General features: G+C 53.6%; 3 protein-coding genes across 3 annotated transcripts; 2 read left to right on the top strand and 1 right to left on the bottom strand.

Moving 5' to 3' along the window:
- Positions 1–2069: 2069 nt before the first annotated feature.
- On the bottom strand, positions 2070–2714 carry PG998_014516 (uncharacterized protein; the record flags this gene model as incomplete). The annotated part of the gene is made up of 1 exon (XM_066881332.1): positions 2070–2714. One exon carries the CDS (start codon positions 2712–2714, stop codon positions 2070–2072), a length of 645 nt encoding a protein of 214 aa, XP_066723463.1.
- A 431-nt stretch (positions 2715–3145) lies between these two features.
- Positions 3146–3733, top strand: PG998_014515 (uncharacterized protein; the record flags this gene model as incomplete). The annotated part of the gene is made up of 1 exon (XM_066881331.1): positions 3146–3733. The coding sequence occupies one exon, from the start codon at positions 3146–3148 to the stop codon at positions 3731–3733; it is 588 nt and encodes a 195-aa protein (XP_066723462.1).
- Positions 3734–13928: 10195 nt separating this feature from the next.
- Positions 13929–15379, top strand: PG998_014514 (uncharacterized protein; the record flags this gene model as incomplete). The annotated part of the gene is made up of 3 exons (XM_066881330.1): positions 13929–14373; positions 14430–14569; positions 14642–15379. The coding sequence occupies 3 exons, from the start codon at positions 13929–13931 to the stop codon at positions 15377–15379; spliced, it is 1323 nt and encodes a 440-aa protein (XP_066723461.1).
- Between the last annotated feature and the right edge of the window lie 273 nt (positions 15380–15652).

The raw sequence follows: 15652 nt of genomic DNA, 5'->3' as shown, positions 1-15652 counted from the left end.
AGGGCAGATGTCGACCTCAGGATGCAGAGCTGCTGATGGCGCCGCCGGTCCAAAGGAGCAAAGCCAACGCTGCAGCAGATGTAGAGCGAATGGGGACGGAACCGGGCTGGATACTGCCGCGTCCCGTTGTTGGTCGTGGCGTACTTGCTGGCTCACACGAGGCACTTTCAGGCCTCTCCAATTCCCACCGAGTAATTGCAGAAAGGATACTGGGAGGCCAAACTACCATTCTGGTCTACGGGACCGTAGTCTCTCTTATTGTACCTTCCCGAAGTGCGCCGATCTCAAATGGAACCAGAGCCTGATGTTCCCCGCTCCGCTTGTACTGTTCCGGCGCAGGGAGGCAGGTTACCTTGGAGCCAGTGTCATCCAGCGGCTGCTCTCTTTCTGCTGTATTCCGTCGAGATTCAAATACTCTCCTGGGCTGTTTCCGGTCCTAGCTTCCATCGTTGCCTGCACTGTTGACGTACTATTGGGGTGCAGAGCCGGAAGAGTAGCAACGGCGCACTGACGCACTAGCGTGACCAGCGGGCCAGGTCTAGAACCCACCCACAGTTAGCGTAGAGCTGGTTCGCGACCCCGCGTTATTTTAGGACCAACTGCCCAATCCTCCTGAACTGCGCAAGAACCTCTCTTCCTCAAGACATGCCGAAGCGAACCTGGCCCGAGATTTCTATCGTCAACATGGGTTCGGGACCAGATCAGCAGCTGTCCTGGCGACGCTCGCCCAACTCGAGCTCAACATGTCATCAATGTTTCGTACCCGCAAACCAGCACTTGCTATATCTACCGTTACGCGGGACGCTATTGAAGCTCTATGGACACCCGGAATATGCTCCAAGAGAGTCCAGCAAGTTACCCGAACCGTATTAGTAGCTAGGCCTCCGTCATGGTCCACACCAAGGGGCAGAAAGACAAGGTTCGCAAGAGTGGCTTGTCGCTGGAGAACAAAACATAAGACCTCGGGCGGTACTGCGATGTCTTCAGCGCTCTTGCATACTGGAACCCGACGCACGAGCGGATGGAGACGGCGATGCACATCCCACGCGGGCAGCGCGTGCCGGACCTCAACAGAATTGTCCGTCCCTATGTACTAGTTACCGTTCCGTCGAGTGTACCTAGCTCTGTTATTAACAGCTACAGTTTCGACGATCAGCCGCGTGCTATGCGAGACCGAGCCACGGCCGAGCGACGCGATCGAGCGGCCAAGTCGAAGTCATCCATTTCGAGGCCCAGGCGGACGCCAGCGATGACGCGAATGCCGTTGCTGGTATAGACAGCGACGCGGATGCCGAGTACGAAACCGACTCCGAATATGTTGCAGCAGTTCCCGCTGCCGCGGCGGAGCCTCTATCTGTCTACGACGTCATCCCCGATGAGGATGGCGGGACTGTCATTCCCAACAGTCTGATGAGACAGAAGGGTCCGAGGCAGCTGCCTTTGCCGCGAAGGCCGTAAGGTAAACATGATTCTCGTCTATTGACTACATAGTCGACTGGCCGTTGACGCTCATCATACAGCAGGCACTCCAGGTTCCTAACCGACAGTGGAACGGCAGCCCGCTCGTACCGAGCCCAGCTCCACGACGAACACTGCACCAGCCGCGGCGACGAATGCAGGTGCTTGGCCAGCACCCACAAGATATGCCGACCACGGCGCGATGGATGCGTCGCTGTAGAGAGCTGTGCGTTTGGACAGCCGGGTGCCAGCTAGAAGACCCTTGGCGCCGATCATGTCGACTCAACCACGGCAGTTCCCTCCCAGAATGGTGGGAAACGGTGTACAGCTGTCGCAGGCAGGCCGTCCAAGAGGGTCTGTGCAGAATGCGGCGGGGCGCGTGCCAGACTACTACAAGGACTACAGGCGCAATGTTGCAGCGGGACACCATGGCAAAGAAGATGGTGGGAATGCTGGAGGGTTAAACATTGGTAAAGAAGTTGTATTGACCTCAGAAACTGGTCTAATCACCAACACTCGATACCGACTCAGCAATTGGCCAAAAACCGTAACCTAATCAAGCCGCTGCGAGCCAGGGGTATCATTTGCAGCTCTGAAGCAATAAATCCAAATCAAGGTTTCATCTTTGGATTCTGCTCCCACAGCCAACGAGCAAACCGACGTGCACGCCAGCTACCCATGGTTCCGTCCCTATCATCACTGCGGTCAAATGTCATCTTGATAGCGTCGCCCGACGTTTGAGAGAGAGCCACGTAGCCTATTCCGTGCTCATTGATATGGCCATCTTGCCCGAAAGGTGTCTGGAGTCTTACTTGCTGACAGTCCAGCGGGTCAATCCTGAGCTCAAAAGGGCCGCCTTGTGCCCATGCTGTTTGTCGGTCGGCGCTGATAACCAGTTTAACGCAAGGCTTACTTCGACTACTCCTTTGCCATACAAGTTGACTTCGAACTTGACCATCTTCACTTATCCGACGTTCGTATGCCGAAATCTCATAAGTGTCCGAGGGCGAAGCTTCGCTACCTCTGAAAGCTTCCACTGGCGCATGTGAAGTTGGGGCCAGGGGAGTCGGTATTTGTGGAGATGGGGCTGATATTGGGGGTACTATTACCGGCGCTGCTGGCAACGCAGGTGCTAGTTGCGGTGCAGTTAGCAGGGGAGCCGTGGCTTCACATACTGCTGCTGCCAGAGGATCCGGATCATAGGCTGTTGGCATCGGACACCCTGGTGCCTGATTTGAGGTCAGAGTGGATCTCATGATCACGGGATTTTCAAGGGTACGGGCCATCGTAATAGGATGTGCTTTCGGGCTGTCCTGGGGTTTGATGTCGGATTTTAATGATGTCCTCTGCGGCGCCCATAGGCTGCGTCGAACGGTATCAATGGTGCCGTGACCCAGCCCAGGGCCAATGTGGCGAGTTGGCCGGTCAGGTCGATGCGCTTCGCAGTGCTGGCCCGTTGTTCGGGCTGACAGACCAGGACTTAGGCCTAGATAGGCCAACGTCGCAGTCCAAACTTGGGTCCCTTCTCATATGGGCATACCTGATGCTCGGCAGCCAAAATCTAGACGGCTTCATCGATAGCCTTAGCACATCGTCGCTCGCATTTGTAATATCGTTGAGCCAAAGCAGCGTATTACGGATTGAAAAGAACCAATGGTAACTTGACGTCATCAACTAGTGGCATATTATGTTAGCCGGGCTCCAAGCTAAGGTTGTTAACACCGCCCAGGGAACCGCTAACGCCCCTTTCAAGCCGCTTACCTATAAACCGGAAAATGAAATGGAATGGAATCTCTGCCGCAATCAGAAAATCCGAAGTACACAATACGCCAATTTCATTGTTCTCGGGCTGGTAATTGTGTACTTCATCGGCGCGCTCATTATTATAATCTCCTTCGGCATCGACCCCGTACTCAACATACTGCAAAAGCGCGGCTGGTACAACAAATACGCCTACCTCGAGTGGCAGGGCGAGACGGCGATCCAGCTCCACCGAGTAGCCCAGGACCAGCTCGGGCACGGGGAGTGGACCAACTGCGATGACAGGATGCCCATCACGCAGCCGGATGACCTGCTAGCCCCCTTCGACATCACAGACCCCGAGCATCCGGTGCTGGCCCACGCCCTTGAGAAGGCCTCAACCAAGGACGGACCGCTCGGGACGTCCAGCAACGATCGGTCCGATTGTCAGTCCCAAAGACTCGCTCTCGAAAACAGCACGACGAATAGTCTTCCGGGCGTGCTCGTGGCGCAGAAACCCAAGGAGATATCATGATGGGCTGCTGTTAGCGCCCGCCATCAAGCAGATCAGTGTGTACGGGGTGCTTATGAGAGCACATAGAGCAACTGAAATAAGTTTGACAAGCTCAGAGGGATCGAAGCGTACATGTTTCATAATCAGTGTACAACTACCTGATCTAAATACACCAACCAAGCAGACATCATCGCCTAACCTTCTCTAACGTCGCTGATTCTTCATCGTCTGGGTCTTGCGCATCTGATATTCTTTGAGTTGCTGCACAGTTGCGCGTCTAGTCCTATCCAGCGGCTGTATAGCAGCTCTTTCGAATCCGCGCATATTTCCCTCGGGGTGATAGATGACCCCCACGGTTTGATCTGGTTTGCCCTGAACTGTGATGGCGCGCATCGAGCCAGCGTCATTCATCGGACGCTCCATGAGCCGCCTGCGGTCGTTTGGGTGGACTGGACGACATTCTCGGCCCAGAATGTAACATGAACGAGATAGCCAACCGTCTCAGCGAGAACAATCTATTCCTCCAGCACCCGGAAGCGGTAAGACCTGGTTGCGCATACGACAATCCGCAATTCTTAGGCAAGGTTAATCAGTCAATGGTCGGCAGTACGAAGTACTGGCGAAACGCAAAAGAGATTTGGATGGTGGCCAAATATGTTGGTACCGAGGCAGAGCGGGGCCAGTTAGAAGCTAAATTATCAAAGGAGCGAAATTCCCAAGGAGACGGTATACACGAACTCGGTATAGAGGAACTCCATATTGATGCATTGAAGGCGAAGGGCGATCAAAAATTGTGGTGAGCAACCGCGGAAACAGGCCAAGACGAGAAGACGAATGTGCCTGGAGCTCGAGTGCTACGAGACGAACACGTAATTGGTTTGTTTGACTGGGCGATCAAAGGAGGAAAACTGGAGGAAGGGAACATATCTGGCCTAGTGACCGTGATGACTACCTGCAAATGCCAGAGGATGACACCACCGAGTTCCACGCCATTCTCGAGAGCAACCGAATACGAAAATTCGGTCACTGGAGACAAATTCGGTCATTGGAGACATAGAATTCCCTAAGATGATATGGGAAGAGATCGACTCGGAGGAGCTCGGGACGTTGACCAAAAAGCGTCTGGTCCGGCTACTGGACATTCGATATGTAGACGAGAATACGCTCGACCTTCCAGATTGGAACACACTAGAGCTGGAAACATGCTTCCACATAAGCATAGACAAAGCTACCTTGTGATATTGGCTTATTAACATGTACCACGTCGTCACCCGAACTGCATGCCGCTGAGACTCATTCGAAGATCCTCCAGCATTCCCACCATCTTCTTTGCCAAGGTGTCCCGCTGCAACTTGCGCCTGTAGTCCTTGTAGTAGTCTGGCGTGCGCCTCGCCGCATTCTGCACAGATCCTCTTGGACGGCCTGCCTGCGACAGCTTAATACCGCTTCCCACCATTCTGGGAGGGCACTGCCGCGGTTGTGTCGTCATAATCGGCGCCAAGGGCCTTCTAGCCGCCACCCGGCTGTTCCAACGTACAGCTCTCTGCAGCGACGCATCCATCGCGCCGTGGTCGGGGTATCTTGTGGGTGCTGGCCGGCCGCCTGCATTCGTCACGGCGGTTGGTGTAGTGTTCGTCGTGGAGCTAGGCTCGGTACGGCCGGGCTGCCGCTCCACCGTCGGTTGGGAACCTGGAGTGCCTGCTGTATGATGAGCGTCAACGGCCAGTCGACCATGCAGTCAATAGACGAGAATCATGCTTACCTTGCGGCCTTCGCGGCGAAGGCAGCTGCCTCGGACCCTTCCGTCTCATCGGACTGTTAGGAATGACAGTCCCGTCATCTTCGTCGGGAATGAAGTCGTAGACAGACAGAGGCTCCGCCGCGGCAGCGGGGACTGCTGCAACATACTCGGGATCGGTTTCGTACTCGGCATCCGCGTTGCTGCCTATGCCAGCAACGGCATTCGCGTCGTCGCTGGCGTCCGCTTGGGCCTCGAGATGGATGGCTTCAACTAGGCCGCTCGATCGTGTGGCTCGGCCGTGGCTCGGTCTCGCATAGCACGCGGCTGATCGTCGAAACTGTAGCTGTTAATAACAGAGCTGGGTACACTCGACGGAACGGTAACCGGGACATGGGGACGGACAATCCTGTTGAGGTCCGGCACGCGCTGCCCGCGTGGGACATGCATCGCCGTCTCCATCCGCTGGGCTGGTTTTACCTTACCAACACACTTGCCTTAGTTTTCTGTACCAGCGATCATATACGGAAGGAGCACTCGGTTATGGCTCATTGATATGAAGATTGAAATGCTACTGCATTATCGTAGTATCCCTACGTCCGGCTTCTGTGGTAGGAGGCGGGTGATATCCCGCACGAACGTAACTCGCTGCCTTACGCACCCATGCGAGTCATACGAGTATGCACCGGCCAACGGGTGCAACCTTAGACTCCCATGATATAGGTCGGCTCCAGTTGGGCTAGTCAAGAGGGCAATAGGGGGGCATGGAAGAAAAAAGATGAGATGGAATCAGCAACGTTGGGACATATAATTATCCGAGACCAACTGTAACACCTCGAGTGGTATTGATTCAATTGACCGATCGTTACAGTTAGTCTAGTGCGCCACCGGATGAGGGGTGGCATAAAGCAAACAACTATGCCAATCCGTCGGCGTAGTACAAAGAGGTCTGTTCTACGCCCACACGAGCTGCATTCAGCTTCGGGCAGTTGGGAACGCTCCAAAGAAGTAAGGCCCATCAAGGAAACACTTCTACTCCTGTCAGATGAAGGTGAGGTCGTCCAAGGAGCTGAGTGATTTGAGCACGCACCTGGAATCACAGTTGCATTGTCACAAGTGTACGACCTTATTACTCCTCACGACTTGAGCGTGCTTCTCTACACCGTGCCAACATGATGGGTTGAAAAGCAAATAGTTTCAGTGATCTCTGTGCCGTGGGCAGCCTGGTACTGCTGTGAACCATTGAGAGGAGCAACACAACCATGGAAAGCATTCCTGTCTCGCGAAATACTTTCGTGGACGCTGAGGCTGCCCTTCATGGAAGGAGTGAGTTGGACAAACCTTTGGAAGACGGTCGCACTGTCACAAGGCAAGCGGAGTTGGACACTGTCCATGGGCCCAGAGCCGAGACATGCGGCCAGCCATCGTACCGATAACATGATGAACGAAAAAGCAAGTGGCGTTGGCCATCGTGGTGCCAGTTCCTATTGGTGCACATTTGTTTGCTTAGACGCGAACAACTGCGGTGGCACCATCTAGACAGCTCGGCAAGTGAGCAACATGAGCGTGGGTCACACTCACTGAATCCGTAATTTCCGCAGTTGAACATCGAGGTTATGGCTGGCGCGGCAAATGGAGGGCAAGGAAGTTGCTCCTGGTGCCGGATGTGGTCCTTATGTTTGCTAACATATAACCTTAGGGCTGTTCTAGGGACGCATTAGCGGACGCCTCTGCTGATCAAGGCCCTTGGCCGCCAATGAATCCGCCCATTCCCTCCTGGAGGCATATCCCAACGTCCAGCACGACACGGCTGGTAGGTCCGCCGGTGGAACTCTTTGTGCTGAGGGAACAAGCCTCGTTCTTATGGCGAAACAACTGACTACCCTCTTTTGACAGTAGATACTGGCAGGCGGGAGTCAAGTGTCTCAGTGCTACATTTGAGCCGGGCCACACAGCCATCACCGGGCGCCTCTCACTTCTCCATCGCCATTGCCGCATGATTCCAGCAACAGGACGGAAAGCAGTCACTGGTGCTCATCTGATCGTGTCCATATACCGCTTACCCTGGCAAGCGCCACAGGCGCTCACAACAACCACGATTCAGATAGTGTGACTATGACGAAGCAAAGAGTCAACAGCCCATCAGTAAGCGCACGTAAAAGATACTTAGCTGGACTTCCGAGAGAACAATGTCCATATGCTCAAATGGACAAGTTGCGTGCGGCGGACGCTCTCATCAAATGAAAGAGTCTGCTCATCCAATGGCAAACGCTAATATTGTATAGTATAGGGCTTCTTCCGTCGAGTCGCAAGCGCTGGCCAGCACATGACTGTCGACAGTACGACTGCAGTGACACATTGGGGCGCGTGTCGATAAGGAAGGTCGAACGAACAGCCTTGCGTCTCGCCGTAGAATAGTCTGGAGGAATGCGGCTGCTGGTTCTGCGGCAGTCGTTGTGGACATGACATGGCTAGTGCACTCGTCTCGACAGGCATCAGCATTGGTCGCTCGGCAGCATTTCCGAAGCGGGCAACAGGCAGCTATGTAAAACGAGACAACCGGTCTTCGAACCGCAGGCCCAAAGAAACGGAGCGTGCATTTGTGCTCGATGAGTTCCAGGAGGGGATGGTGCAAGTGAATAACCAGTTGATGCGTCGGCGACTTTGTAGGACGGAGCGGGCGGGAAGAAACGCTGTAGCTGGCTCATACGTCGCAGCACGTGACGCTCACCACAGGGCTGTGTAGTGCACCAGAGGGCAACGCCGGCACCTGCCTCTGTCTGATCGCACCTCGCCGCGGCGTCGTACCTTCCGTGTACCAGACCCAGCGCGCATCGAGACGCGCGCACGTACTGACGACTCCACCTAGCCGCGCTTCCGATCACGAAGACACCCAGCCAACGGCGCAGACGACGCTACCCCGATCACGAGCCACCGACTTCTACCAGGGCCATCGGACCTTTCTCCCCCGACCCTCCGCTTTGTGCACGCCTCGCCGGCCGATTTCTCGAAAAAAGCTTGCACCTACGGATTCTACATGCCAGCCTACCCGACGATGGGCCAATGCCTTGACGAGTCTGAACTATGGCCGTCTTCGGACCGGAGGGTGACTTGCCTGATCCATCCGCGTGGACGACGCCGCACTTCTCCGTCCGAGCCTCGGCGATGGGCTGCCCGCGCTGCCTAGCGGTGGACCGTAGTGAAACTTACTACATGGAGAGCAAACAAGGCATATATCTTAATCCCACCATGGAAATAGCCAAAGATGACGGAGACGAAGTAGAATGGGAGGTCCCAGGGATGGCGACGCCAGAGACCAACAAGCTTGACTGTCTTGGTGAAGAGGAACATCCAAACCAGTTCGACAATCAGGGCGTACTGGCGGGTTTCCGGGTCCCAACCGGCCGTGCCCCACCACAGGGATAGCAGAATCAGGGGGTCTCCAATAAAAGCCAGGGAGGTGAAGGTTGCCAGGTGAAGAGCGTAAGTATACCACGGCTGCTGACTATAGTCCGTGGTATGAGTTGAACCGCTTAGTTAAAGAAGAAGAAAAAAGAACTCACATAATCACATAGCGGTCTTTGACCAAGCTTGTCCAGTTGCTGCGCCAATTGCTGCGAGCCCAGCGGGAGCACTGGTACAAGAACTTCATACCGTACTCGAGCGCCGTCTCAATCTCGCACTCCTTTTCGTACTGGATCCACGTCTTCCGCTGGTGGTTGACGAGCCATCGGGTCACGAAGTTATCGTCATCGGCGTTAAGGATGAACTTTCCCCAGCGCTTACGCTGGAGGCCGTCGAGGAAGTCTCCGCTCGAAAGAATCTCAGTTCGGTAGGCACCGGTGCGGCCAGAAATGCAAGATGTTCCGCCGTCTATGTTATGCGTAGCCGAGATCTCGAAGTTGCGTCGCTCGATGTAGGCGGCGCCGAGCCAATTCCAGACGTTGTTAGACCACGAGGCAGTGCGTTTGCGGTGTAATCGCTGGCAGGTTCCAACTCCTCCAATTTTGGCATGCTCGAATGGGGCCAGGATCCAGGGGAGCAGGGTCGGGGGCCACCAGACGTCGTCGTCCGCCATGATGGTGATCTTGGTGGTGACTTCAGGCAGAGCTTTGCAGACTTGGAGGCGCTTGTTGGCAATGTCGCTGCAGAGCACGCGGATGTTGTCAAACGGCAGGGTCTTGACACACTTCTCCAGGGCCATTTTCTTGTCTTGAGTAGTAACCATGATCATCTCGTAGGGTTTACAGGCTAGGACGCTCTGCAGCTGGGTACGCAGCGCCTTGGGCGCATTGTGGATAGTGGGGATCACTACGGTCACTTCCGAAGGGGTATATTTAGGCTCGGCCGGGATCGGCTTCGACTTGTACATCCAATGACTAGCTGTATGGAAGATGGTACGAGTATAACGCCATAGCCTGCATTATATTAGTTTCTGCGCACCAGATGTGAACTTGACTACAGCTCGAGCAGCAAGTCGTGATGCGTCGGAACTCACTAGAGGCCAATATGAAATTTGAGCCACGAGGGTGTCAAGAAGAACATCCAGAGCACTCCGAAGGCCTTTCCGAAGGAAGCTAAGTCGAACATTATGCCTAGATCAGGTGTCTAGTCCCTGTATGCCGAGTGTGAAACGTTCTAAGAGATCAACCAGGTTGGGGCTGGGACTCGGACTGGCCGAATGCTTCCTAGCTGTAGTTGGGGCCAGGAACGAGATACTGTTTTGGGGTGCTGAAGCTGATGAACAACGATATCCAGTATTTAATCAGATGTCTTCGAGGGAACCAAGAGCTTGGTTCGTATAAGTGGCCGTACTCAACAGTACACAGATGAACAACAGGTTAGGCAGAGCAAGGATGATCGAGCGAATCTGGGTTTACACGAAGATAGACAACCTTCGAGGAGCATCAACAATACGAGGTAATGAGACGGGACAAGCGACTGGAGGAGGGTGAGGAGTATCCTGGGGACCTCATGAATGAGGGAGCATAGTCATGTGGAAGGAGGCACTACATAACATACACACTACGGCCTACGTACAATGATACCAAAACCCTAGGAGGTGAAGCCCATGAATCTGCATCAATGCTGTGAGTCCTCCTCTAGCCTGCTGGACTGGTGATCTGACCTGGACACATGCAGGTTCTAAACCTGCAAGCCGGAGACGTTATCACAACAAACTCTGATAAGTCGATATACCTGCATGACGTGACGATACCTGCTTGCCTCTCGAGTCATGCAAGCAGTACGAAGATGCATCATCTAAGCGTGGGATGCTTGGGATCGCAAGCAGCTATCGACTCAACGATTTACAGCAGCTTCGAGAGGAACGCCGTCGCCTTTAACAAGCAACGAACGACTGGTGATAACTACGACCTGGCAGACGGTGAATTCCGCCATTTGGTAGAGCAGCGAAACAGTTCGTTTGTTATTGGCTTCACTGGCTTGCTAACCGGGACAAATTCAGGTCCCAGGTAACTACTCTGGCCAGCCATGTATAACCACAACACTACTCCACCCGTACTCCCACATCCCAAGGGCATAGTCCAGGGGCCGAAAAGAGACTCTACTCGCAGACCATGCTTGTCATGTTTGAGCTATATGGCCGGTCCATATGCGGCCCCAGTTGGCCCCTATGTCCGTTACCCCTCCTACACAATAGCGCCATGTCCATTCGCTCCCCTGCAATCTGGCCGGGGCAGTGGTTTGTTATGGTGCCGGCTCTGTTTGTGCTCGCCGATGAATCACTACTGCATATTATCCTAGCGTGCGGGCTCTCGCGACCTTCAAATTTGGCCGACACTGACAAGAGTCTTTCTTTTACTTATCGTGATGTCGAAAAGCCAAGACACATTGCGACTGGCTAGTCAGTTCCTCTTCCTGGCGCGAGGGTCGAGACGGGTTATCGCTTTCACTTGGCCCTCGGCGCACCGGAAAGGCTTATGGTCATCGGGTAGTGGCCCTACCGTAGATGTCACGTCAGACTCGGTCTGTTGTTCTTGGCCAGCACCAATCGCATGTGAAATCAACGACATGTTGGATTAAGCATCAAAACGAAAATGGTGCAGGTTAGGAAGAGCATTTGATATTCACATCTAAACTAGTGGTAGTCACTCCATAGTAGCCAATGTAGTCAGAGGCTGGCTGCCCATGCCTGCCATAGCCAGTGAAAGCAGTATAGCTCCGCGAGAAGTACTCTCATGAAGCTGCGTACTCTGACGGTGCAGTGTATCGCAAAGTTCGACACCATTTTGACCGTGGCCAATTTGCCAAAGTTCACGACTGGCTTGCCTTGCTAAGCGCCCCCAAACGGAAAAGTCTCTTCTACTTACTAAAGACCAAGAATGTTCTTCAGGCCTTCAATAGATCATTGTCGTTTGTTGGGCCTTGGGGAGGGTTGAAGCCAGGCAATATTCATAAACACCTCGCACTACATTGTGACGAACTGATCGTTCTATACTGCAATCATGTGCGCGATGTTTGGAATGCTATTTTCGGATTGCACGCTACGCTACAAGGTTCTCTTGATCCTGAATCGGTCCAATTTTTAGAAGGCAAAGCACCATCGGTTTGCTCGAACGACAACCAACTTATCGCGGGAGCGATGAAAGACGGCAGCCTCCTACCTCTAGTATCTGACGCTGATATTCGCAAAGAGATCGCATCAAATATCTTGAAACTTACCGGCATAATTCCAAGCATCGCGACCTTGCATGAAAACTTGAGGTACCTCGGAATCGGGGCGCAAATCCTGCAAAAGCACATTGAGGTAGTCCCGACGAAGTCGAGAAAGGGACCGCTCACGCTGTACCAGAATCTCAGGAACGATTGGAGGTTTCCCCAAAATCCCACCTACCAGTCAGGGAACAGGACGGTAACTGTACTCAATCCGACTGCGGAGCTTTCGTTCGTCATTCTCTTCCTAGCTGCTCTACGAGACTTCCCTTGTCTCAGCACAGAATTACCCCTCTAAGGCCGCCGAGATGGGAAGCTGGTTGGTACCGTGGATGAAGATAGATGGCTAGGCCGTCCAGCTGACACGATGTCCTGCTAGCGAACTACTAGTACGTGGCCTGAGAGAGTGGCTCGCGAGTTTGGCACGTGAGGGCGGAAGTATCTGCTTGTCGTGACTTACCAAGTTACCGGCATCAGTCCTAGCCCCCGACACTACACACCGTTATGTATATAAGAGGGGAATCATTAGATCTGGTAATAAAGCCTTCGCTGGAAGTGTTCTCCTACTCGAGATCTCCGCTAATGAAATAATGCAGTTGGTTGCACAGCTGGACCATTAGGTCTTCTAAAACATATAGGTTGCACATGCTCCTCGGCACCTCCAGACACATAAAAAAGCCGCTGCTACAACCCTTACCACGTATTCATGAGTGCAACGTTGGTCGATCCGATGTTTGAAAATCAAGAGGCTGGTCAATGGTTGGCCCCGACAACTTCGGTGGCGAAGCCTTCTACTCACTGATGCCTAGAGGGCACCTGCATGGGCCAGAGCGTTGCCACAAGGTACCTGTGCTACGTACTGGGACAATGGTCTCTCATGGGTTTCTGGAGCTTTTCAGGCCTGTTGGGCCAGTCATTCGCCTGCTCAGTCGCCAGGCTGCAGCTGCACGGACCACACGACCCGGAAATGTTGGTTTCGTATGCCCGGCAAGGACTCGTTTGTTGTCAACCAATAGCTCGAGACGCATATGTTAGTTCTATCGGTGGTTGTTCCTTTTGGTCAGCGAGGCCACAGCTGCATGGCGGACAGAATCACCAGCAAAAAGGCCTGGCAAATGGTCAGCTGAGGAGGGTTCTCGCGCTCTTCTCTTACTGCTTCAGAGAAGCGGCAAAGACCCCCACTCCTTTTGATTAACAAGAATGTTTTCCATACTGAGCCTGGCTGCCTGCAGGATGCTTGAAGTTGCCGTGACAATCAGAAACTTCCGATATCGTCATATAACTGGAGTAACCCACGACCGTTGTGCTGGGCGCATAGGGGGCGACCGTGCTGTGGGACGGCAGTACTTTTGCTCCTCTACGGCTTCTTTTCGGGGCTCTGAAAGTGCTCAGCGGGCTGGAGATGCTGTTTACTTACCCCACCGGTACTCGTTTACTAAGGGGTTGGTGTGTGGAAACAGCCGTTACAGAGGCACACTCATGGCCAGTCATTTCAGTGGCGAGGGCGACTGCTAGAGTATGGGAACATGGCACCCAATCGATGCATGGACGCGATGTGCTTTGTTTGTCATCAATTCCTGACTCAGCCCAACAAAGAGGGAATGCTTGGTCAAGGGGGGGCAATCACCCTCGATCCCCTATCTATTTGGAGTTGTAATTCTGACTGTTTCAATAGGATAAGCATTCCGAATTTCATCTTCCGCGGAACCCTGATGAACGAAAACCCTATCCAACACGTCACCATCCGTAGATGGCGTTGCTCAACAAAACGACAAACTGAAATTAGCTATCGAATTTGTCGAAATGGAGCACATACCATTCTGTGTGAGTGTGTCGAGGTCGCCGCCGTCTGAAATAACAAACTCGGCAGCAGTGGCAGCAGTGAAGGGCCAACCTACCGTCTCGCCCCATGGCTCGGAGAGCTCACCTTACTTTAGTAGTGGTTCCGGCGACCTGTACGCCCTGACCAATGCCGCCTTGAAACGAGTTTACGGGTCTCCCACGTTGATGCATGAGCATATTACAACGCCAGAACACGGCATGCAGACAACCTTACCCCCGGGCATGAGGATTCGGCCCGATATGGATACAACACAGCTTGCTGGTAACGGCATGGCCGTAGGATGCCCTCAGCCTGTCAAGATTGAACATGTGCAGCAGCAACAGCAGACCCAGCCTTCTGTGAAGACGTTTCCATGCAGTGAATGCGGCAAGGGCTTCGCCCGCCGCCATGATTTGGTGAGACATGGTGAGTACTGGAATGCGATTCCTGCATCTCACCACATGCTGACTTACTCAACATAGGACGAGTCCATAGCAACATCCGACCATACGCCTGCGACTACCGTGGTTGCGGCAAAAGATTTACTCAGCACTATAACCTAATTACCCATCAAGTAGTACATACTGGTGAAAAACCACACAAGTGCAAGCGATGCGAGATGGTAAGTTTTGCCATTGATACAAAGATATGACTGTAGTGTCCTTGAACCTAACCAGAATCTGTATATTTATAGGCCTTCAGCCACAAGAGCGGCTTGATACGACATCGCCGCATTCATTCGGACCAAAAACCATATAAATGCCCGTATGCCGATTGCCAGAAGACCTTTATACGCCGAACGACCTTGACGAGCCATCAGAATCGCCACTCGGGCACTATAGAGGAAGCAGCCGCAGCAATGGCAGCAACGGCAGCTGTCCTGGCTCAGCAGGCGAACAAAGGCATTCCAGGATCAAACCACGCATCTCCTCCTAACTCGCATTCTCCTGCTTGCCGCAACATGTCTATCTCGCCCAATGACGAACTTGCGTCAGCGGATGCCATACGCCAAAATGAATACTCGTACATGAACAACAACGGCGGAACAGACATGTACTTGCAGAGCCCTCCGTTAGTTCTTGCTATGTTTGGCACGGCGATGCGACCCACGTTGTACACCACAAGCTACCCTCCCCCAACTACACTGGAACCCAGTGTTGAGTCGCATCAGTCGGGATCCGGTAGAGCTGGTGGCAGTCCGCCTATGGGCATTGTTGGTTGGGCCTCGCCCTCGCACATGTCCTCGCACATGCCATCGCCTATCCACAGCGACAGTGGGAGCGCTGCATACGTGTACCCTGATCCCGAGGAATCGCCCACGCCCTACAATTTGGTGGCGCTGCAAGCATCTGCCGGGCCAACAGCACCGACCCGGGAACGAACCCTTTGGCCCAAGCGAGATTTGACCGACGGTGTCGCAATAGGTCGGTGAACCCTACGCCCGCGTCTCCAGTTGTTGGGCCCAGCTTCTTAAAAAGACATGAAGATTGGCACGCTGTCCTGTAGCCCGAAGAAAAAGACAATGATATATTTGTTGAAAGCGAACTCTCTGGCGCCGGACGGCAGGGCTTGGCAACATTGGATTGAAGGTTGCTATTGCATTGTCCTGAACGCGTTCGGATCAGGGTCATGGTCTGGTAACCTGGAGAAAGCAGTTCACCGAACACTGGGGGTAGGCCTCTACTATTTTCGAGGCTCGTCCTGC

This window comes from Apiospora kogelbergensis (genome assembly GCF_038363985.1).
Source record: "Apiospora kogelbergensis strain CBS 113332 chromosome Unknown utg000012l_segment0_segment0, whole genome shotgun sequence".
Classification (NCBI taxonomy): domain Eukaryota; kingdom Fungi; phylum Ascomycota; class Sordariomycetes; order Amphisphaeriales; family Apiosporaceae; genus Apiospora; species Apiospora kogelbergensis.
The sequence above is the reverse complement of the archived record's forward strand: the minus strand, read 5'-3'. Positions and strand labels throughout refer to the sequence as shown.